This window comes from Embiotoca jacksoni, unplaced genomic scaffold (assembly GCF_022577435.1).
Source record: "Embiotoca jacksoni isolate LCO1_2020_lvr unplaced genomic scaffold, fEmbJac1.0.p SCAF_11, whole genome shotgun sequence".
NCBI classification, from domain to species: Eukaryota; Metazoa; Chordata; class Actinopteri; family Embiotocidae; genus Embiotoca; species Embiotoca jacksoni.
Genome location: NW_027185241.1, coordinates 14,113,444 through 14,138,262, shown reverse-complemented (window position 1 = coordinate 14,138,262; position 24,819 = coordinate 14,113,444). Strand labels below are relative to the sequence as shown.

General features: G+C 42.2%; 2 protein-coding genes across 2 annotated transcripts; both read right to left on the bottom strand.

Annotated features, from left to right (window-relative positions):
- Positions 1-15,004: 15,004 nt before the first annotated feature.
- lratd2b (LRAT domain containing 2b) lies at positions 15,005-17,197 on the bottom strand. The gene is made up of 2 exons (XM_069143254.1): positions 17,036-17,197; positions 15,005-16,760 (listed from the first exon to the last, which is right to left on the bottom strand). Exon 2 carries the CDS (start codon positions 16,552-16,554, stop codon positions 15,730-15,732), a length of 825 nt encoding a protein of 274 aa, XP_068999355.1. The 5' UTR covers positions 16,555-16,760; positions 17,036-17,197; the 3' UTR covers positions 15,005-15,729.
- Positions 17,198-17,595: 398 nt separating this feature from the next.
- nsmce2 (NSE2 (MMS21) homolog, SMC5-SMC6 complex SUMO ligase) lies at positions 17,596-24,763 on the bottom strand. Its single transcript, XM_069143253.1, has 6 exons — positions 24,397-24,763; positions 23,074-23,186; positions 22,658-22,811; positions 21,753-21,844; positions 21,403-21,509; positions 17,596-20,105 (listed from the first exon to the last, which is right to left on the bottom strand). Exons 1-6 carry the CDS (start codon positions 24,509-24,511, stop codon positions 19,994-19,996), a joined length of 693 nt encoding a protein of 230 aa, XP_068999354.1. The 5' UTR covers positions 24,512-24,763; the 3' UTR covers positions 17,596-19,993.
- Positions 24,764-24,819: the final 56 nt, after the last annotated feature.

Here is a 24,819-nt window from a genome sequence, read left to right as displayed (position 1 = left end):
TTCCCTGGAGGCATTAGATATGAGTGTGCCACATCCTGGAGTTCGATGGTCTGGTCTACATGGAAACAGAGTCAAATAGAGATGAGAAGAGGCTTCTTGATGGATTCGAGAGAAAGTTATGCAGGGTGAGGCAGACCAGGATACCTTTACAGTCAATGTCTATTTTAGTACTTCTGCTTTCACTGTATTTTTAACAGGTTTGAATGCACATTTGGCCAGCTGTGTCCCAGATTCCAACCAAACTCTAAACTGATTTCACTAAAATGGCAAAAACTCAAATCAGAGAGCTACTAAGCTCAGTGTTGCCAGACACAAAATAGACCTATCAGAACCTTGAACAAGACATAAAAGCCGCCCAATTTGTTTTTTCATTTTAAAAACAGCTATGGTCCAAGGACACATTTCTTGTTTACTGTTACATAAGTTTACTTGAAACCAAAAATAGAGTTTCAGCAATAAAACATATTTTGGATGTGAACAGATGTAAGCTTTTCAAGTCTTTTAGCATAGAGCTGTGTTTTTCTCATTGGGAGAAACAGTTTCCATCTTCCAGTAATCAACTGAAATTAATATTTGGTTTTGTTAGTCATCAGCCATTGTGTCAACCCTACTAAAGTCATTGCCCTGTCAATGTCTTGACTTCATGCCCCTGTATGTGATTACCTACTGCCGCCCTGATTGTTTCCACCTGTGTCCATTGCCTTCTCACTCTCTTGTGTATCTAGTCTGCATGTTTCTGTGCCAGTTCGTTGTTGTCTGTCGTGCTCATCAGTCCAGGTGTTATTCATAGTGTTCCCAGTGTTTTTGTAAGTTTTCCAAATTTCTAATACTGATCTTTCACTCTGAATCTCTCTTCTCACCCTCTTTTGCACCTTTTCCTGATTTTTTACAGACTGTAACAAAAAACAAAAACAAGATTTAATCTGTGAGCAATAGTCCGGTAGATCCAGCCACATATCCAAACTATCACGAGCTGGAATAAACGTATTTCAAGTGTTCACTGAAATTTAAAAAAAAAAAAGGCCAGCTGGAAATATTAAAGAATACTAAAGAAACCAACCAATGAACTCGCATTAGGACTAGTTTTACAGTGAAAGGCTCAAAACATCAGACCAGCCTCAACTTTTTCTATATGATACAATGTAGTGTTTAGTAATAAGTGTTTCAGACTGGATGAAACAAACAAGGTTGCATGTGTGCCCAGCAAGAAAACATCCTCCCTGACAGCCTATTGAAACCATTGATTTAGTAATTTTAGCCCACCGTCCTCGGAGCCCAGATGGGTTTTTATTTCCAACCAGCCAGTTAATTGCATTCAACTTGTGTCCCAGGCCTAAAGCAGTCCTTCGTTAGTTGGCCAAAATGAAAAACTAGCAGGATCAGGATTGAAGACCACTGATCCAAACACTTACTGACTCTCTCCCTCAGTGCCTCTCCCTCTTTCTCTCTCTTTCTCTCCTTCCTCACAACCTGTAATCCAGCGATCTGTTGTCCAGGCAACAGCACCGGCTACTGTTCCGCCACGTGCACAGTGCTGGCAGGTCAGGATGAAAGTGCCTGGAGGGGGCAATGCAAATCATCCTTTGCACCCCATTGGAGATTCCCATTGAAATCCCAGGCATAAGCCTGCCCCCGGGGTTTTCTCCCAGCAATGGTGCAACACCTCTGTGTGTTATTAGTGCTCCGGTGTGAAAGATCTCTGTCACTCACATAAATAAATTAAAGCAATTCCAGAGCTGATGTTTCTTACGCCTAAAACTGGTTTTAAAGGTGTCTTTACAAGCTTAATGTGTGCATTTTGTGCTTATTTACTGCTCAAATGTAATATTTACCAATACAACAATCTATTTTTTTCAGAGCAGAAACCCCAAATAATCTCTTTAGTTACATATTAACTTTTTCGAAGGTCAACATATTCATGCTGTTCAGACTTTCACAACGTTGCTGTGTATCAACTGCTGAAACATGGAGAGTGCAGGAGAAGGATACTACCTAGTTGGAATGTGGAAAGTTGAGTGTGTGAGAAAGCACATAGCGGGGAATAAACACATACGTGTACATGTTCACATACCTATACCGGGACAATCATCTGCTGCAGGAAAGTGAGCACACACTGTCCAGTTTCTTACATGGCACCAGCTACGATCATCAGGCTCACTGTTGTTGAGGAATTAGCTCATAACCTTGTGCACCGCACCTCTCAGGCTCTTCTATAAGCTCTCCAGCAAACTTTGTGTGAACTCCAGTGCACATAATACCTTCATTCAGTCAACTGCTTGTGGAGCAACAGCACAAAGCAGCAGAATGTTTTGTGGCACAAACTGCAAAATAAACACTCAGTGTTCAGAGGAAATTGTTCCCATGATTTCCCACTGCTATGCTACACTTTACATTGTGACAGGCTCTCTGGTGTGGGCCTTCTTAAGTTTACCATATTAATGTTGCAAATGTACAACTTATTTGCATAAAATTAAACAAATCAAGACAACATATAGCTTAGTCACTCACACATAATAGCGACATTAGCGAACTTGGAGAACAAGTGCAGAAACACCAACATCAACATGTTATGTTAGTTACCCACATTTTTATGTCCACTGCTACCTGCGCATTTGGGATTTCACCATTCACCTGATACTTGAGCAGTTCAGGTTCAGTTTTTAGTTGTTATGGCCGCAGTCTTTTCCGACTCAAAACAAAATGCCGACATCCTATGATCAAAAGTGTACAATTTTCAGACCCTTAGCTATATTTGTAATTAACAAGAGTAAACATAGAGAAATTATAATTACACATACACTATTTTCCCATTTTTAATTATAGGTTCAGTTTTGAATCAAAATAATAAGTAGTTATGGTCAGTCTGGCCGCAGCACCAACCTTCTACTGCGAAAGACATTCATTGTGAAATCAAAGTGTTCTTTTGGGTTTCTACTTTCTCCTGTCAGGTTCTCTCCCAGTCATTTCCCCCTCATTTTTACTGTGTCCTCTCCTCATACGGTCTCTCTCTGTTCAAAGCATTCGGTTTCTCTATCTGGATCCTCTCTGGCTGTGATCGTAGCGACTGCTGCGTTCGGTTGTCAAACAAAAACAGATTCGGGGTGCCTGATAGAAATTACAAACTCTTGTCAACAAACACTGAGTACTTTCCATTTTCCACTTGCGGGTGGTTAGAGTATATTTCTCCACCAAAGTGACAGGAAAGAAAAGAAAAAAAATCGGTCACAGAGCAATGGCTGAAATTACAATCTTGCAGTTCAATGTGAAGTGGAGACATAATTTGGCAATTTACTCTTCTATGAAGCCGAGTTCGCAGATGACCACCATGAGTGGTTTTATCTGGTAATGTACAGGAATACATTGTGGAGCTTGTGTATTGCTTGCACAAGTGAAAATTGAGTTTTATGGTGTGTCTGTAAAACCCACACTACACAAATTAATAAAACCCTCCGGCACTGCACGATTGCAAATGCGGTCACTTTGAAATGAATCTGATGTGTTCAACTCCCTCTGTGTCTCCTCGCTAGCAACGGTCTTTTCAGCAGAATGGGATCTGACACCTTTACCAGGGTTCACACTCATTGAAAACTCGACTCGCATAGATTTGATTTGTTTCACTTTGTGAATACTTTTTCTCCACACATTTCCATCTCTGTGAACCGGACCTGCAAATACTCGCTCCGACCTCGGTTAACCCGACAGCCCTCCCCCGAGATAATCCTGCCGCTGCATAGGAGAGTGAAGAAACCGTGTAGAAAAATCCTCTGGGAGAGAGTGACTGTTGGAAAATTCTCACTGACTTCTTTTTCTTATTTATCTTTATGACAGTGAGTCCAGAGAAGGGGATGAGAGAGAGCGAGCGGTGTGGTGTGTTGGCCCTGCGTGTCAGAGTGGCGTTGTGATCATGACTGGCAGTGGAGCGACGACAATGAAGGGAAAGGACGGCGGGGCCAGAGACAAGAGCTGCGATGGTAATGCATGTCACATCGATGAGGCCACGCCAAGAGAAGTTGGGAATGGGGTCAGCTCCACTTCATGTCTCCCGGTATCTTAGCTTGGGGCTCTATCTCCAATTTTCACTGTTATCATTCGTTTGGTCTCTCCGTCTCTTTATTTGTCTTTTCAACCTCTCTAATCTGCTTCTGTATAACTACTCTTTCCTCTACTTCTTTACTCTTACACTACAATGGGCACTATTCATGTCGCTCCTGTTTTAATCTCTTCTCTCATTCTCTCCAAACTCTTTATGATTCCCAACTGTGTTCAAAGTTTTTCTTGCAAGGGGAATGAAGGTAGAACTAACGCTGCCTTCGAATGGAAGTCGTGGTTATGACAGGGGAAGAACGTGTGCATGGTATGCTTGGTGGTCAAGTGGTGAAGTTGTGAGAACAGCATTGCTCAGCAATAGAAACATGGACGGCATCTAGAGGCCACAGAAACAAACAAATTAGCAAAGCTGGCAGGCGGGTAGCGTAATATACGAAATACAAAAGCATAAAGATGAGGCTGCTGGGAACATGAACATCTTCCACAAACATATCATTAATTTACACAGATAAACTCTATACAACTACAATTACAATACATCACTCTATCGACCAATTAAAAATGAACTTCTGAAAATGTCAGCAGATGTTTGTCAAAAAAATCTGAGCTTTCAGAAAGGTCTGATGTAGTGAATGTTAATGGTAGTCTTTGTCTGTGTTAAAATACAACTGCTACTCAAGTGAGGCAGCGGAGGCACCGTGAAGGAAAAGGATATTATTAAATATAAAAGAACATGTTGGACTAAGTTGGTCTGGTTGATATAAATTGACAGCCCCAATGTGCTGCAACCAGTTGCTACTTGGATTAGTTTAGTATAACTGAAGCAAACAGCTGACATAATTTATTCTACAGTGCGTAAATCCCTAATGATGTCCTAACCAGATAGATGAAAAAAGACAACTTGTGCATCCCCTGTGTAAATGCTAATTGCCTCCCAGCTGCAGCTGCAGCTTTGAATGTACATGTGAGTGCAAGTGAGCGGCCAATATCTTTTTCAGTTCAACTTCTTCTCACTGAAGGATCTGAATACTTCTTTCATACCGCTCGGTGGTCTTGTTCATCTGTGCAGTTTCTCTGTGTCTGCACTCCCTCACAACAACAGAGCAGCAGGCAGGTGGCAGCCTGGGTGGGCGACACCAAGGTGTCCAAAATCTCTGTGCAGCCCACTGCTTCACTGAGCTGCACAGAGGAGCTTAGGAAGAAAGAAAACGGTGCTAATCATTACGCACACCCTCGCCCTCCACCCTTCCCTTTCCTCTGTGCTCCTTCCTCTCATTACAATAAGTCTGAGAGAGCTCGCCTGCATACTGATGCATTGTTAAGCGCTCTTAATTGAACTTGAGGATTCTTAATGTGCCATCACTCAAATGCTTAGTCTGTGTGCTCTCAGCTGCTTAGTCCGAATTGCCCGCTGCGCTGCATTTATCTCAGCATCCTCTGCTGCACGTCCATTCAGCTTTTGGTGGAAGGGGAGGAAGGGCTCTGTGGCAGATTTGTAATGTGCAGGCAAGGAGGAAAGGGACATCGACTCTTAATACAACAGAACGAACAAAAGCTTTCATTTGGTGCCAGCTGGGAGTTTCATCATCAGCCAGGGGAGAGAGAGAGAGGGCAAAGTGACAAAGCAAGAGAGAAAGGAAGCAGTGGGAAAGAGTGAAAAAAAAGTTATTGGACTAGCTGGGGCCGGGTGACATCAATAGCATCCCAAGCAGGGCCACAAATTAGCCGGGCAAGAAGCAGCACAGCATGGGATCCGACAGATGGGGCCCTGTGCGCAGTGCCACCAAGGGATTAGCGGGGCTTCAGGATCTGACACAGAGGGGATGAGCGTCATGGGCAGAATAAAGAGCAACGCGGGGATTAGAGAGCTTCCAGACACTCCACCAACACTCATGAAGGGCTTAAAGGGTTATAGATATCATTAATGAATGGACGGAGAGAGAGAGGCTGAGGGAAAGGGAGAGCGACAGGCCGGAGGTTGTCTTTCTGCTTTTATTCAGGCTGACCCCCCCTGCGATGCCATTCAGATTTTTAATGATCAGACATTCCACGTACATACATTAAAAGTCAATGAGAGGCGGACCGAAGAGGCAAACTGCTCTCATGTTGATCACTCAACACAACACACGGCTCACCAGACAGACATAGCCGGCGTCTGACTGTATGTTCAATTCATGCCACCCTCTGAAGATTAGGCCTGAATTATTCATCGGAAAGTCGTGGCGAAAATGCCAAACGTACATTTTAATATTTGCATGCTTTTGTATGAGTGTCCTGGAAAAAAACAATATAGTATTCATTGTGGTGTGGGTGTGGTGCTGGGATACGTGGAGGTATCAAATTCTGCATTCAGATGCGTGGTCTGGTGGGATTTGACAGGCCATGAGGCTGTGTCTTGTTTTACAAAAAAGAAATAGCTGCGTTTTCGCTCATGAAGCGGCCGTGCCTTCAGAGCTCCACCGGCGTGTTTGCACAACAACTACAGGGATTTGACACCGAGATAACCTTTTTTCTAGTAACTCACAACACGCCGAAGATGAGGCAAACCCATTGAGCTAATGTGATTTGGGAAAATGCCACGCAGAACTCAAAGCTTGTGGAATATCAGCTCAATCTGTGAACTCAATAGAAATACTCAAGTGCTGCTTTTTTCCATGGTAATGACATTCCCTCTGAGCCAAATGGGATATCATGGACAGGAAGTCATCGGGAGATAAGTCCACCTGTTGTTTAGGAACACGGAGTTATCATCTTCCCCCTCCTCTTCCTCAGAGCTCTGTGTGTGTATAGCACTAATGGAGTCTTTATCATGAAAGAGTTAACTACTTATCGCTGGTTTTTGCTGCTACGGCTCAAGAGCACAACTTGATTTGCTGAGAGGGCAAAATGCTCTTTGATGAACTTCAGTCAAAGTTTAATGCATAGCATATTAGCGTCTGCGGTTAGGCCTCGGCTCACTTCGTTAGTGTTATCTTCATCTGTGGGTGCAGGATGGGTGCTTTGGGGGTAAGAAGGTGCTGTATAAGATAGAGCTCTGTTTGAAATAGCTGTATAGGGTCATCGATTTTTGTCACGTCTGAGGATAAAAAAAGAATTGCTTGTTTCCTTCCTCACAGCATGGACATCCCTTCAGCGCGCTCTCTCTGCCCAGACTACTCCCATTTAAATTGTTTTGGAGATGAATCTTGTTGGTGCACCCTGCCTCCCCACTGTGTACAAACACACAACCCACTCTGGTCCAACTGTGTCCAACACACCTTGTCCTTGTGCACAGTATCCCACAATTGTCCTCGGAGATCCTCAGGAAGTGTTTTTGGGTGTGCCCCTTCTTTCTCTCGCCTCTCTGTGAACAAAGAGCGTATAATCTGTTGCAATATGCCGAAGGAACAAAGAATATAATGTTCCGTGTGTGGAGTTGTATCAATTTACTGTACTTCTTGTACCTTGATTGATGTTACACAGAAGAGCCTTGTTACAATTATTGTACTTCTGTACTCGTGTTGCAACTGCACTCCACATATCAGCTTTGGTGATGACAGCTGCGTAGGAGAGCTGGAACTTCATTTACAAGAAGAAACTCTCACAAGTGAAACTACGCAAGACCAATAAAATCTGTAATTGCGATGATGGTAGCGTCGGCAATTTTTCAACAACAAAAAAAGGTTTTGATCCAAAAGCCTGTCATAAGAAGCAGAAGAAATGTGAACACAGCTTAATTGCTTTTTTGTCGTCAACACACTTTTGTTAAAAATGGAATCGGGAGCTTTGTTGACCATAAATCTTAAAGTCAGACGTTAAAGGAAAGCATTAGCATTGCTTCAGAGCAAACACTGCGGCTCGGGAAGGCAGCGGTGTAGTCGTTACTGCCTCCCATTTCCACATTGAGATTTTAATCATCGGCTACAGTATTTCTGATTAATATGTGAGCGTGTGCAGACTGTGTACACGCATATCTGTGCACGTGGGGGGTTGTAATACATCCTTGTAATTAGTCTCATAATTATAAGGCAATAAACTGCGGTACACATGGGAGACTGATCCATCTCTGGGATAGTGCAATTACCCTGCTAAAATGTGCTGTTGTGACAAGTCTCCAAGAAGCAAAGTTCAGCTCTGCACTGCTTCCCTTAAAAACAAGCAGCAGAGCACAGTTTAGTTTAGCGTCTATATGTGTGGGATGAATGAATATGCCAAGACTGGTTTATGTGGTTTATTTGGCCTGTTTCTTCAAGTAGGTCTTAATATAGAAGAATCCCCTTCACAAAAAAAACATCAGCTTTAACCTGATTTCATTTTAAATTACAGCCCTGTTGATTCTTCTTTCCCTGTAATTTTTCCTCCAAAGCCTGTCTAGCCCAGGCAGTCCCAAGTCCTCAAATGCTGATGCTCAACAGCTCGTCTTCGAGTTTTTGTCAATCTAGTCGATTTGGTGATATCAGACGGCCACTGAGTGAGTCGAAATTAGCTTTGCCTCCATTAGCTCCCAACAACTTCTCATTATCAGCAGCCAAGATCTCGCCTGCAGGGCCAGACCTCTGCTACGCTGCCACCCACTAGTTCCATATCACACACTCGTGCAATGAGCGCACAGGTATGCACGAGCACACACATATCGGGATGTCCTCACTGTCTCTCACACTCCCGCTCTAATACTTCCATTTCCAGATCTTTGATTAAGCCAGCGGGCTGCTCAGGTTGCTACTGAGCACATCTGCTTTCATAGCAGACACCCACAAAGGATGATGGGATGCTTATCAGCTGGAGAGGGAATAGGAAATCACAGTTCTCTCCACTGGTGGGCAGCTGGGGTAAATGTCTGTGGTGAGGGTTTGTCATGACAACATGATAGGTCCTGTTGTGTAAACACCAAAGATTTAATTGATTAAATATGAATGAGTGTCAACCCCAACACCCCCCCCCCCACACACACACACACACACACATTTACACAGCAGTGAAACATCAACAAGTTTATTAATCACTCACACACATGCACAGGCCATTTGTACATAGCAAAGGTTAGTTTTGTCTAAATTACATGTGCACAAACACGACTACACACAGTAAACGTTGCTTTGTCTATAACCTTTTCAAATAACATGCAGACCTGTTTTTCATTCAGCTTCAGTGGTCACAGCCTGAAAATAACCTTATCATGCCTGCAAGTCACATTCCTGCAAAATAATGGATCATTGATTCATTCTCTTAATCTATACTTTATTTTTTCATTATGTTAAAAGATCATTCAAACAATTAAAACATTGTTTTTTTAGGATGAAGGATTGAAACATTTATTGCTAATTTGGATTCAATACATAAAAGAAGACGTAAAATAAATTTTGACATTTAAGATTAATGATACTATTTTCAAACCTGTTCTCTAACGTGAGGCTACTGCATGCAGACAGTTAGCGGAGATTGCATGAAAACTGGATTAGCTTGGCTCTGTATCGATCACAGACTGTATAGAAATGGACGATACCTTCGAGAGTTAAAAGTGAAGCCAAAGTGGAAATGCCTGGAGGCTCAAGACCACTGAGGGCCACTAGTGGACGGCTCCAAAAAAAATCTTCTGACTCCAACAGACTCTCATTCAGAAAGCCTCAACTTCTCTCCTGAAATAAGAAGTCAATAAATGTTTTCCCACACAATGATGTCATAATCTAAATTCCCTCCTCATCAGTGTCCTGGGGGTCCTTCTGAAAATAAATTCATGATTGATTTGACATTTGGCCTCAAGCTTTGTTTGGGGGATTGCTTGGTTGACTGACATGTCCGGGGTGCGGTCAGGTTGCCAGTACAGGTGGGTGGGAGTAGTGTCCTCTAGTTCTCATAGATCCACCTTTTGCTGTCTATCTTCTTGTCCAAATATGGTAACTTCCTGCTCCAAAAAGCTGGCGACTGCCTTCTTATTTTACATTTCTGTTGTCTTGCTAATTAAAAAATGTTGGTTGAGACATGTTGGTGAGCGTTGGTTATAGTAGGTGGGTATTATTATCCTTGTACAGAGCCAGGCGATAGTATTTGTTTCCACGTTTTCAGCTAAGCTAAACCTAACTTCTGGCTTCATTTTTTATTCACCATACCAGTCCTCTTATCTAACCCTTTGCAGGAGAAACGAAGTGAATATATGTATATTTCCTCAAATTATAACTCTTCCTTTTAAGGCATCTTTTTCTATGTGGCTTGCAGGAAGGACAGCACTTTCTCTAAAACCCCTCCAGTCAATCTAAAATCTGCAATTCATAGAGACGAAACAGGCCTAGTTAGCACAAAAAGCAGATGTGGAAGTGTCTGAGTCACAGACATTCAGCTGAAGCCATTCAAAATAAGACTAGCAGAAGATAAGTAAGTAAGGAGGAAGTTTTAAAAAATGTAAACAAGAAGGAAGGACAGAAAGGAGAAGAATGGGTTTCCTTTTTTTTGGTGAAGGGCAAAAGAAACCACAACTCTGTCCCTGACAATTGAACTGGAGCAGCAACATGAAATTAAAAGTAAAGACCAGCAAGAATGCTGATAAGCGCTAATTTGATTCCCTGGGATCAGTCAAGAAGGTTTGTAAAGACAGCCGCGAAGGTAGGCTCTGTTAATTGACAAAAAAAGAGAGTTGTGGGATTATGACTCACATGAAGCACAATCCACGCACAAAACTGACACTTTTCCAAAACTGCATGGCTCCTTTGCTACGAGGGATTGCATGTTTTATGGTACATAAATGTGGGTTAAGGTTTATTAAAGTCTTTACTTTAAGCTTTAGAAGCCAAATTCTTTGTAGTCAAATACTGAGACAGAAAAAACAAAACAGTGTTGACTGACAAAAGGCAAAATAATGAGCAAATGATCCTCCTATGTAATGTTTTATAGATAAAAAAAAAAAATCCCACAACTGCATAATTAGAAAAATGAGACTTGTGACTGAATTGTAAATTTCATCAAGTAAAATCAGTAAAGATGAAGACACAAGGCAGGAAATCCTGTGATGACTCAGAATGAGATGAATGTTGATAGCTCCTGAATCCGCCTGCCATAAATAAGTGAACTGACAAACAGGTCAGAGTGCTTGAAGGCAACATTTCTCAGTTCAAGTACGAGGATTTAATAAGCACTGTAATCTCTGCTCTCTCTCTCAGGTCATAACTCAAGGCTGCTATCCCCGTCTGTTTCTTTCTTTTATTCACTCATTCATTCATCACCATCCAAAGAACAGGGTCGCTTTTACTGAAGGTTTCCTCGAGCCATGTCTTGTTGTCTGCCTCTGCTTATGTAAACCAGTCAGCCCCAGCTGACCGGACACGACAACTCAAACTAGGATAGGGCCTAACTCCATCCCTGAAGAGCTCCTTATCAGCTCCTGTTGTCCGGAGAATATACACTCTACCTCTTGTCAGATCAAATCAAAGACATTGTTACTGCTGTGTCACAGAGCTCTCCATACACATGATGCGTTGTATGTTCACTCAGACTTGCTTAGTCTCCTTTTTATTTCCTTTGAACTAGCATGATCATTTAAATGATCATTTAACAGTGACTCTGTCTTCACAGCAGTCCTACAAATCCACATTTGTCAAGGGAAGTGAAGGAAACCACAAAGGAAGGAAGGGACCATTAGCCTCTTGCTTGTCTGTGTGCGTGTGTGGCGACATACAAATGAAATTAAATTACGGTGCAGTTGAAAAGAAGCAGGCAAAAACACAAACGGCTAAAACTAGGCTATGGGAATGTTGCCTTGAAAATACCATTGAAGTGGGAGGGAGCGGACTTTGCCATTGTGCGACTGAAAAAACAAATGATCATCCCACAACTGGACAAGAATCACAGCACAGCGCCAGTCTGAGACGACCCGTAAACACAATCCAGTCTGAGTCAGAGAGCTGGGAGTCCCGTATGAATTACTAACCAGATGCAAGTGCAAGTAAAATTTGAAGTGAGATGTGAAGAAAAACAAAAAATTGTGCGAGTTTCTGCTTTGTGGATCGATGATTGGTAATGAATGCAGTGTAGTTAATTTTAGAGTTACAAGCGCTTTTGGAGTTTCATTATACTCTCTCTAATTCACAGGAAATGGAAATGTCTCTCACAAACATGATTCAGGTGAGTGGGCAGTGGAAATGGCCTGACAAACAAAACCCCACAGCACTCTGTCCCTGTCTATGGCAGATTACTTTTAGTGGCAAAGAAACACTTTCATATTTTTTTTACAGTTGACTCCGAACATGACAGGAAAGTGGCTTTTTTTCCCCAGCTTACACTCTTCATATCAATGCTGGCCAATTCTGGGAATCAAAAATACCTGAAACGTTCAACGTGGCACAGCAAATCAAAAACTGGCACCATCTTAATGATCTGTTTTACTATCTTATCTTACGAGCACACTCTTTTCCCCAAGAGCAATTCGAAATCCCATTTTGTACTTGTTAATCTATTGGCAAAAACCTCAGCAGTTCTGAGACGCTGTCTGAGCAGCACAAGATCAAGTGGCAGAAAACTGGCAATATAATCAATCCCTTGACATGAGACTCAAATTCTACAGTCAGTAAATTGTCAACTATCCTCAAAGTATCCATCTTTATGCTGCACAGTGTTTGCCCCACATGGATAACAATCTTCCAGTGGCTTGAGGCCACGTCTAAAATACACTCCCATTTCCTGTAGGCCTGTCAGATACCATCTCCTCATGAGCACACACACTCTTCTAAAGTTGGGGCACATTTGTGTGTGGAAGGGAAGTTTTTATGGATAACATTTCTGTAAACACGGGGTGGGTTTGATTGGCGCTCTGGCTTGTCCCCAACGTCTGTAATGTTGCCAGCTTTGCCTGAAGGGTGTGGGATTTCCTCCAAACCGTCCAAAGGAAACACGGCAGACTCGCCGGCCAAAAAGACTGATATGAATGGGCCCCAACGTGTCCAACCAAAACTTTCCCCGGTCGCACACTTTTTGAGTGTGCGACCAAAACAGATCAGTCGCACAAGTCACATCTAGTTTGCTTACCAATCGCACCAGTAGCTTTTCAGTGGAGTAATTTGAGTTATATCAGGGATGCAAAGTGGCTGCGTTTGTTTATGATACTGGACTGCATATGAAACTGATTTAATTTATATGGAGACAAGCTAAATTACAGGCAACGGATGTCTCCCGGCTTTGTTTACATCTTACAGTACTGTAATGTGCAACACAGCATGGCAACAAAGGCAGAGAGTAAGAATGAAAGCTAGTCAATAAAGTAACAATTATGAATTCAAAATATCATAAAATTATTATTTCCGTTAATTAATGTAAATTACATCAATATTATTCAACTTAGTGTTTTTTGATTAATTCAGTATGTTCTTGAGGATAGCCACGAGGTGTTTTGGTGACATGTAAACACAAATATAGTTGATAAGAAAACTCTAGCGGCAACTTTAAAATGTCTTGAACATACGAGCTGCACAATAAAACAGCACTCAAATTTATTTGAACTCAAACTGACAGCCTGATGGGTTTCTCTTAGCTGCGTGTTTTTCATTGCAGACCACTGTTTAATGGGCTCATGGTAAAGTGTATGCATGTTGGGACCACAGAGAACCAACAACAAATTTGTGCAGAGTAAATCAAATTGAACGTAATATATGATGCATGTGTAACTCCATTTCCGCTTTGTCACACATGATGAAAAATGTGAGTTAATATTCCCAATTACACAGTTCCACTGGCAGCTGCTTTAACTCTGTGCGCTTCACTCACTGCAGCTCAGATTCTGTTGGTGGAAATAAAAAAAAGTATGACTGATTATCATAAATATGCATCACATGGACACACACAATTCATATTTCATCACCGCACCACAGAGAATTGAAGAAATGCTAATGTGTCCGGCAGCTTTCCCATTTGGTACCAGTGCTAATGATAATCCTGCTTTGAGGGTCCACCGGGACCTCACCTGCCGCACAACGACTACAGCATTATCTCCATGCAAATATCAGCTGAGGAAAACACACAGGCCAAAGTAACTCATCTACTGAGTGGCTATGAGGGCTGTGATCATCACCCTCCTCTGAAGCACAGAGGAGAAAAAAAACACGAAATGTCTGCCAGTTCAAAACAACCTCAGAGCCTGCTGTAATTTCCGTTGCAGCCTCTGTATGTGAACATACTGCAAAGTGTTTCACAGGCATTTATTGTTCTACATTTTAAATATCATAGGTAGCTCAACTTGTGCATCCATTTCTTGTCAGATCCTGATATATAATTCACTTGCAAGTTTCTCCATTTCAATCTTATTTTATATAAACAGCAATTAGAGCCACATGCTATTTTCTTATACTGCATCTTCATAGAAATTAAATAGAGATGTGATTTGAGTTCAAATTGAGCCAATTTGTGTGTGTGCACAAACAAAACTGCACCTTCGGCCCTAAATAAAAACAAATGCTGTAATTCAACAGAAAAAGAAGAAAAGCCAAATTATGTGCAAAGAACATTTCTAGCCCGCGGCTAAACTTTGAGAAATGACTTATCTTCAGTCGGCCGAGGTATAAACAAAGCAAAATGTCCAGCACGTTTGGAACACAACTTGACACAAGCCAACAAAGCGGATTGTTTAAGTAGTTTCAGGGACCAGCTGCTGAGGTAAATATTTAGATCAAAACTGGCAGCAGGAGCTGCTTTAACTGTAGAGTAGCCAACTCTTCTCACACACAGTGGCAAACAAAGAGCAGGGATCCTTTACTGGGTTAACAGGTAGAGCAATGGCTCTCAGGGTGTGAGCTGGAGTGAGATGGCCAGGGTGCAGCTGCTTTCAAACCGCCTGTGCAGTGCAAAACAATGCTGGAGTTCAGAGTTTGTTTAGAGTCACCTCTCCTGCTTTCCCTGAAGTTCTTGGTTTGAAAGTTATTGATTAGCATCAACATTGCCGCAAAACATTTAAAAGGTCAGCCACAATCCTTCAGTAGAAAAGCAAAAAAAAAAAACTTGATTCTTCAAATATATATTTATTTCCATAATCCTTCATACAAACATCTTTTTCATTTTTTCAAAAAATAAACTGTTGAAACAGGGTGAATTGATAAAAGTGCACAGTCATGGCTCTGAACAGTGTCCACAGAGTGTAGTCCAAGAGTAGGTAAAGCTGAGTGATGATTGGAGATGAAACAAACGAAGGGAATCCTCGAGGTTCAGACACAGTAACAAATAGCACGTTGTTGTCTCTCTTCCACTCTGTATCGGTCTCCAACACCTGAGTTGTACAGGAGCAAAGCCCTCTGAGCACTCTCACAGATAGATGGAGAGCTTCTGCTCATCTGTGCAAAGATTAATTTGATTAGAAAAATAATTATGGGAATTTAAATCTGACTTCATCCCCAAATGATTCAGACTGCAGATGCAGCTTCAATGCAAATGTATTCATCACAAGTCAGTTCATGTTGGGTTGCCACCGGGTTGGGAAGTTTTCACTTGTATTCAATGCAAATTAAAGGTATGAAAATTCTGGTTTAACCTTGTGATCTTCTCTGCCAATGCACTTGAGGATGGAACAAGTGTTATCCAATATGCCGGGGCGTTTCCTCTTATTTTGGAGAGGGGGGGGAAACACACAAGCTCATGGACAAAGCTCTTAACTGGCAAATTGGAGGTGTCACCATCACACATTTTCTTTCCTCTGAGCATCTCCTTTAACCTAAATGACCAGAGCATCCTCTATCAGTTAACAAAGTGGTCCGCTTTGATCTCATGTGTTGCATTCAAGTGGTTGGCCAGCTCTTGCATCACAGCATCTTTGCCAATCTGATCGTTCCTCCTCTTCTCCATGATCACGTCCTCCAGGCTCTGAAACTCCAGGACATGACTCTTCTTCTCTGAGAAGAGGAGTTTTAACCTGTACGGCTGCTTGCCAATCCTTATCTCCCCTCCGATTTTGAATTCCCGTTTGCCAAAGCGGCACCAGGCGGCGAAACACTCAGAGTTTCTCCAGTACAGCTCTCTGTCTCTCGACCCAACGTGGTCCAGGGCGTTGCGCACGATCACCTCCGGCGGGAGCACGCGGTACCTGTAGAGGCCGTTCACTATCCTGCCTTTTTTGCCCTGGCTCACATCGGTGAGAAAGTTGTTCTTTATCTCAGCGCGGTGCATATGAACCACCTGGAAATCCCCGACGTAAACAGCCCAATGTGGGTACTGTCCGGTGGCCACAAACTCCAGCAGGTCTCCCGGTCTGCACTTGTTCAGGAGACTTTCCGGGGAGTGCGTGGCGGCTCCGGTGTTTCTCTCGTAGACGCACTCCTCCCGGTAGTAAATCGCGCACTCCAGCTCGTCCTGGGAGTCGAAGGGCTTGTCCTCGTGGTTCGCCGGGCGGTTCTCCGATGAAAAGTGATCCAAATTGTCGCCCTGCTCGTCGTCGTCGTCGTTGGAGAAAATGTAAGATACGCCAATCCGCGGTCCGTCGTCGTCCGGGTCGAACCCATTTGGGTCCGACGTTGGCACCTCTGCGTAATTCAAATGCGTCAGTTTCTCCACCTGGTTCCCCATAAAGGTTAAAGGTGGATGGAGGCTTGGGTTAGACTAAACACAGAAACAGGATCCACCTGTTCTTGGCGCTCTCGCTTCGCTGGGGAGGAGACGGAAAGGAGGCGCAGGGTAGTGCAGCGTCCTAACTAAATCCAAAGCGGTGAAGACGGGAACCAGTAATCCATGTCCAGCTGTATAGTCTCCAGATGAACGCCAACTGCGCCGACCTACATGGACACAAACACGAGTGTGTCTTAAAGAGAGAGTTGAGAGGCCTATCTGCAAGTCAAACTGTAACGCTGAGTTTACATTCCCAACAGGTGTGACCTGACGCACCTGTTGGCTCACAGTTCCCATAAACTCCCCCAACAGAACTACAGCTATTTGTACTTTTTACATCTCAGACACACTGCTGCTGATCAGTCAGTCAGCTGTACTCCACCATCACTCCTTTTCTTTGGGTCAGTCCACAGTAAAGTCTCCGGGCAGCAGATCCACTCACCTGCAGCTCAGCGTCTCTCCGCAGCTTTTCTCCGTCCTGTTGTCACGTCGGAAACAATACAGTGTTTTAGTTTGTGTAGGCGGCTGTTCTGCTTCCTGTACGGTAAGCTGTTGCTCTGTGTGGTTTGCTCTGCTGTATAGACTGTCTTTAGTACGAAGCACAGTGTTTGTTGCAGCGAAACTCGCCCAGCATCTAGCGACTGCTGGGAGGTGTTGTTATTTAAAGACACAGTGCGCGTTTTCCCACTGATTTGCATATTCAGTCCTCACTTCTACTCAAATAAGTATATAAAAAGACACTAACTAGAGATCTTTCCACTGCAGTTTGATTTGCATGGGAGAATATTTATTTGTTGTCACTAATTTACTGAATCCAGGCAGTTTAATATGTTATAAGGATACATTATTTAAATGATTTAAAAAAAAAAAAAAAAATTTAAAACGTAAAACTCAAGACAATCCCACTTCTCAGCATCATAACCATCCATGTGATCAATAGTGGGTTTTGTTTTAAATCATCAAGATGAATTAAAAGCATAAAATACTGTCCATATCTTTTAATCAACAAATCTATAAAAGAGCCCTTGCAGAAAAAAATACAAGTTTTAAAGTTAAAAGCAGAACATTTGTATTTGTGCAAACCGTCATCTGATAACATGGGACCACATACATATGCTATTTTGCACATGGGAAACGTGATAATGTGTGAAGCTCTATGTAGATATTAATGTGAAAACATTTCCACATGTTATCATATGTTGCAATCATATGTTGTGGTAAACATGTTTCAGTGATAATGTGTTTCCCATGTGGGTTTTTTTCTGTAAGGGAGGTGAAAAAAATGCCTCAAAGTTTAGAATCGAAGTTACACAACTATCAGACTTGATGGGGCACAGATTACCATTATACATCTATACAAAGGGAGAAATCAGGGAATTGTGTTTGCGTATGAAGGGAAAAAACAAATTGAGGCCGTGTGTAATACTTCCTCATGAATTAATCACCTCAGGATGAGATTGTTTTACAACAAAACAAACAAAAAAACAAGCGCTCTGGTCAGTCGGCCTGTCAGTCAGTACTTCTTTCATTATTTCTCAGAAACATGTATCTTTAAAAGAAATGGAGGTCTAAAAATTCAACTGTACTATAAAATAAACTCTGTGCCAACTTACATTATTGTATGTACAGGAATTTATAATGTAACACACATTACATTACATTTCATTTAGCTGACGCTTATACCCATACGGGTTAGTGAAAGTAAATTATATAGTTTTCTGCATTCATTCAGACAGAAACTACTCAGACAAAATTGGTTTCTTTCAAAGAATAAATAAATAAAATGTGCTGCAAAACTGAAGCCATACATTATTATTTCCATTAAAATTCAGGTTGTCATTGTAATTGTAATTGTTTGGTTTGTAGTTGCTGTGAAGTTTATTTCTGCTGGAAGGGAATTGTATCGGAGAAGGAGGGAGAGTCGCTTTGACAAATCTGTGTGTCAACCAGACTTCTTTTTTGATGGTGAAGCATCAGACTGTCTGGACAAAAGAAAATCAGTCAATGAAAAGCTTTGAGGCCTGGGTCAAAGCAGAAGTTTGAAGTGTCTAATCAGAGCTCTGCTGTTCTCCTCACTCTCCACCCGGCTGTGGCGCTGCCCCGGCCAACGCTCCCGTTCCAAGAAGTGAAACCATGTTTACTTGCAGCCAAAAGGTAAAAGTCCTCCTTGGACACGGCCGATATCCAGGCTTACAGTGTCTCAGGCAGCCATTACACCTACTTCTTGGGGCTTTGGGAGAGATGAACATGAATGCCAGATCAAAAAGAACCAGAAGTAAGCAAACATCTAGGAGGAATGAATTGTTTTCTGTTCTCAGCAGCGTGTCGGTGCGATATTGTGACTGAATTCCTTAATGATATTTATGTCTCTGCTTCCCTCCCAAAGAAACAGCTTTAATGGCTCTGCCTGTGATGCAACACTGGTTTTGAGTGCACTTCCCACAAATTGAACTGTTATTGAGAAATTACCTGACTTCATATTTTGTGCAGTAAACAACATTAGACTCACACAGAGGAAATTTAAAATGAAGTGGAGAAATGAGTGAGTCAACATTAGTTCGAGCATTTGTTGCCAGTTAATATCTTCACTGGCTAAATGCTCTTAGTGCTGTGTGACGCACTCATTGGAGGGAAAGAGCAATTAAGAGATTGAGGAAAAAATAAATTCCTGATGCAAGGTTATTAAAAGATTAGCTTCACCTAGTTTCATCTCAACGCAGCCTTTGTTTGTTTCTCTTTGGAACAAAGACCCTTCACAAGGAGAGCAGGCAGCGAGAGATTTAATCACTTAAGTGCATTCCCCCAGATGTTAAACAACCGTTTGTTTATGGCTCATTCACGTAACTGATTTTTGAGGGGTTTTTTCTACAGTATTGTTCTTGTAATTACAAGAGACTGTCTTCTTTTGAGGAAGATCACAAGTCGCAAAGATTTATCATTTCCAATATTCATTAATCAGCTGAGCAGAGAGTACTGACTCACTAACCTGCAGGAAAGACTCAAATGAGCACTTCCGACATCTATAATAAACTATGGGGATCAATACTGTGCATACCTGAAACTGAGACTTTATAATCCAGAGCTGTGGACTTCACTTCATCTGCACCGACTTTGAGCAAAAAGTGCCCTCTTGTGGTTCTGTTAACAAATATCTACAATTTGAGACATCAATGACAAAGTGTGTTGGTATAAAATTATGCACACAAAAATGCTCCAGATCAAATTCAACTGAGCAGCAGAGATTTTCTGAGGAACAAATGTCTGAAAAAATATTTATTAAAAAAAAAACATTAGCCAAACTTAACAAACTGGCTCAAAATACTCCTGTGATCCTCTCTCGGTATCCAAGTCCTTCCCTGGGTTTTATGACCACTGATGCTGCCAATGAAAATGTAGAGCACTAAGTGTGGCTGTTCTGCCTCTTCTGGCTCTGGATCCTTCTCCTCAGCACCTGGTCAAGAATGAGGTCGGACTCTCTGACGTTTGCGTTCCCACATCCCACCACGGGACAGCTGAAAGAGAGAGATTGAAGAGCGTCTAAACACACAAGACAGCATGTCTGATCAAAACCGTGTGCAACACATTGTGTTCCCACTCAAATCAAGTGAATGTCAAATTCCCTGACTAAAAATGAATTTCCATGATCTATAATGAACAGAAAAACAGTCCGCTTTTGTGCTGATCAGAAAAAGATCCAGCCACATTACTTTATTTCTAGCAATTTGCTAGATATATTTACCAGTTCTCGGGTGTTTCAGTGCAAAATGTCGTTTTTTTTCCCCTTGGACTGCCCCCCCATGTAAAGATTCTCCTCCACTGGGCCTCAGCAGAGCAGTGACGGGGACAGCATGCTTTTTACTGTTAGCGTAACTGCAAAGGAACCCCTTTCCATATTTTAATAGATCAATAGAAAGTAAACAAACTTTACATCTGGCTTTATTGAAACGTTTTTGAAATGTCTTTTTTCCTGCATGTTTGCCTTCGTTAGCAGCCGCAGGGGGGAAAAAAAGTATATCTGCACTGACGTGATTGTTGATGAGTGGAAAGGCTGTGAAACTCCTCGGGAAGAAAGTTAAATAACACTTTATAGAAAAATACTTCATGGAAAAATTACATTTTGATTAATGGCTACTAAAATTTAAACAGAACTTCAGGATATTCCATGACTTGGCTCAAAGTGATCAAATCCAGACTTTCCATGTCTGGAATAGACTTTTTATAATTCCATGATATTCCATAAATTCCAGGACCTGTGGGAAGCCTGACGTTAGGTGAGCAAACACTTTGTTAACTTCCATGCCAGCTCTGACTCAGCTGCTGATTGGATGACTTCTTTTCTGTGTTCTTACATGTAAACGTTGCATTGCAGAAACTTTTCCAACACGACACGTGCTTCGCTAACTTTTACCTCGAAGCACTGATTCCCCCCCCGTAGCGCTGAATGATAGGCACTTCAGTACGCAGGAAGCAACGTCTGATGAAACGCTGTTGACTGCAGGTACACATCATTTCATCTGTCATACACCTAATCACAATCAGGATATTGCTGCTATAATGGAGCTCGGTGACCACAGGCAGGGCTCGAGACAATAGGCAGGTTTCTCTGACAACAACATGGACCGGCGCTGGGATTTCATCAGTGGTCCCCCAGGTGCAGCCACATTTAATTTAATTCCAACATCAAAGCAGCATAATAAAGAAAATGTGAATGAAGGCGGCCTGCTGGTCCCACGTTAGCCTGTGGAGTTGTTTGCTGCTGCAAAACCTGACTTAACTTTCTAGCAGTCCTCCGAGGGACCGCGGTCTTACCGGCATTTCTTATTCTGGCTGTGTCTCCTTTTGATCAGGTCCAGTATGGCCGGTTCCTCATAGTGGTGGTTACACTTCTTGTTCTTCATCGGGTTCACCATTTCCACCTTGAATACAAATCAATAGAGGCGAGTAATATAATGAAACAGAAATCAACATTTCGCTGCTAAAACATCAAAGTGCCTCTCTGTGTTTTGCTGATATTGAAACAAATCCGTAACTGTCGTCAGAAATTAGGGAGACGAGTAAGAAAATAGAAATGTTTTCAAATAGAAAGCAGCAGTAAGTGGACTTGGGACAGCATAATTATGTGAAGTAAATTCAGACATCAGCATCCGGCAGTAATCTACCTGTGTGAGTGGGCAGGTGAAGTTGACTTGGCTCTGAGTTACAGCGATGTCCTCATCGAGCTCCTCCATGTTCTCTGCCGACTCTTCATTGGCTGAAAACACAACATGCGAGTTTGTTTCCAAATGTCCAACCGCAGTACATTTATGGTCGCGCATGTAGCCCTGAAACGTCACCCCCAACAGGTGCACGGATACCTACCGGCACACGCAAACATTTCTTCCACTCACACTCGTACACAGACATCAATCTCTCCCGTTTATAGTCCACATATAAAGTTCACTGTCAGTTGTTGTTGTCCAGACACAGCTGCAACTACAAAGGTTATCCTGAGCCCGAGGTATCAAAACAAACTCTTAAGTGTCGCCTTCTTAAAGTCTTCCAGACGGTTGAGCCATGCAACGTCCTTCAATTTCAGCCTTTAAAAAGTATCTCTCAACAGGAACACGACGTTTTGCTGCCGATTCAGCGATCAATAATGATGCTTGATGACATTGACAGGAAAATGATCTCATTTTACAACGCTCTACCTCAAAATGGGGTTTCTCGCGTTTCACACAGTGCAGCTTCTGGGACCGACTCATGCTGGGAAAAATAACTTCATATATAATAACACTAACTAAATTTCTGCAGAGAACCTGAAAAGCATGTGTGGGCCGCCTTCGTAATCAGGGCCGTGACGGGAACCCCGACTAAAAAGCAGGAAATAACAGCAACGGGGTGACCAGACCAACATTCAATAACAAACGAATGAAGCTGAGTTTCAAATTAAACTAATTATCCTGGAAAGCTGAGATGTCCTCCCGCGAACACGCCTATTATCAAACTTTCCTACGTCCTGATTGCAGAGTCCAGCAGTCGACTGAACCCCAGTAGTTCCCCTCGTGTGTCGCTCCACAGGCCTCACCTTGGTTGAAAGAGGTCTTGATGCTGTCCTTGAAGGCCATGACTTTGGAGTGATTGTGCAGATCAGCGTCCGACAGTTGGGCGATCCTCTCAGTGAACTGCTCCTTCACCGTGGCGGACAGGTTGACCAAGGCCTCCGGCTGCTGTGCTCCAGCCTTCAGAAACAGAAGTATGTTTCCTTGATCTTTGCAATTAGTCAAGTTCATCCCTTTAACTGCCACTTAAAAGTAGCACTTTGTCATGACAGGAAGTCCATGGCAGGACTAAAGGACCTTTCAAACACTCAGTCATCCGAATGTACATATGTTCCATTAATCAATCCCTCACGCTGTAATGCATCTTGAGCTCAGTTCATTTAGCACAGAAGTAAGCCTGTTTCCCACTTATGTGATTAGTCCATGTCAGGTTTCCCCTCACCGCAGATGTGACTTGGTCTACGATGTCAACAAAGTAGTCAATCTCCCTGTCCAGCTTGGCACACTCCAGAATCATGACCTCCATCTCTTTGATGCCAGTGTGAACCCCTTCCTCTGAAACATGAGAGCACACAGTCATGAAAGAAGTCTGCAGACCATTTACATTATTAACAATACCTATGACACGCGCTAAAAATATACCATTACAAAAAAAAGGTCCTGTAATTATCATCTTGCATGAAAACAGCAGTATTAACAACTTGTGTTGAGTGTGCAGGTACTCGTACTGCAGACGGATCCCTACAAGTGAAACATCATTATATTATTGGATCATTATTACTGATGCTTTAGTTGAGGCAGTGAGCCGATATTACATACTGTTGGCTGATTTAATCTAGAGCTACCAATGCATCATATTAATAAGCTGATCAAAAGTTTTGTATTTAAAAGTTACATTTCAGAAGTAACTGTAACTATTGCTGTCTGATAAATGTAGTCAAGTGATGGAAATTGACAAAGTACTGAAATGTACTTAAGTACTGAACAATTGAGATACTTGTACTTTACTTGATTATTTTCTTTTGATGCTACTTTATACTTTTACTCCACTGAATTTCAGAGGGAACTATTGTGTTTCCTGCTCTGCAACATTTGTCTGACAGCTTTAGTTACCTTTCAGATGAAGATTGGACACGGGGGATAATATAGGATGCCTTTAAAATACAACGCACTCTTAAAGATGAAACCAGTGGTGATTAACCTGTTTTGTCTTCTTTCGTCTTACAAGAGTTATTAACAACCAGGTAGTGATTTTTTTTCTCCCCCTCTAAACTTCTCACGTAGTTTTAACTTGATATAAATTCAAATAATCCAATATCTCAGCAAAAAATAAATAAAACCCTGAATCAAACGTTGAAATCAGATTTGTGAATCAGGACTTTTCTCTTCTTTCCTCTCCCAGTAATCATCTGCGGAAACCTCAGATTTACTGTTTTTATTTACTTCAAACTAGCTCCACCTGCAGCAGCTCCAACACGTGCTGCTTACAAAGGGATGCTTTATTATTAAATAATAATTGAATGACGTCATACATTGATCACGTGTCAGTCAGAGGGACCAAACCGGCGCTTCAACTACATGTTGCTGCAGATCTTCGTGTACGTTTACTTCAAGTAGGATGTTTCATGCAGGACTTCTACTCGTAATGGAGTATTTGTATATTGATGTGCGGGTACTCGAGTCAAATCTGCACTGCCGGTGTAGTGAAGTGCGACATTTTACCTTTGACTTGTGTTAATGTAAACGCACGAAGCCGTATATTTACCCCGAGCTTCCGCCAGGTCCATGGCCACATCCGTCAGTATGTCCATCCCCGTGCGGATGTCTGACTGACACGACCGCAGGCTCAGCACAGAGACGCGGACCTCGTTCAGAGACATGGCGACGTTTCACTCACACACAACCTGCAGTCAGCCAACTTAGTTTGGCCTTGCTGGCTAACCTACTCACGGTCCTGCTTACCGCCTGAATGTTTCGTATCAGCGTCTTAACAACTATCTGGGGTTTGTTTTTTTTTCTTCCGGAAACGCTGTTAAGAAGATAAACAGGCGAAGTGTTAAAAAAAATAATGACACTGTAGAAATAGACACAAATCACCCGCGTAAAAAAGGAACTACAACAACGGCTAGGTTTTAACTTCCGGGTACGTTAATTTCAAAGTAAAAGCCTGGTCCAAAAGATTTAGCAA

Bases quoted from the DNA above. Each gene is read 5' to 3' on its own strand.
- lratd2b (XM_069143254.1), bottom strand. From the start codon at position 16,554: ATGGGGAACCAGGTGGAGAAACTGACGCATTTGAATTACGCAGAGGTG.
- nsmce2 (XM_069143253.1), bottom strand. From the start codon at position 24,511: ATGTCTCTGAACGAGGTCCGCGTCTCTGTGCTGAGCCTGCGGTCGTGT. The intron at 23,187-24,396 runs GTAAATATACGG...CTCATGTTTCAG, and splicing joins GGACCTGGCGGAAGCTCGGG to AGGAAGGGGTTCACACTGGC. The intron at 21,845-22,657 runs GTGAGGCCTGTG...TTGTGTTTTCAG, and splicing joins CAAGACCTCTTTCAACCAAG to CCAATGAAGAGTCGGCAGAG.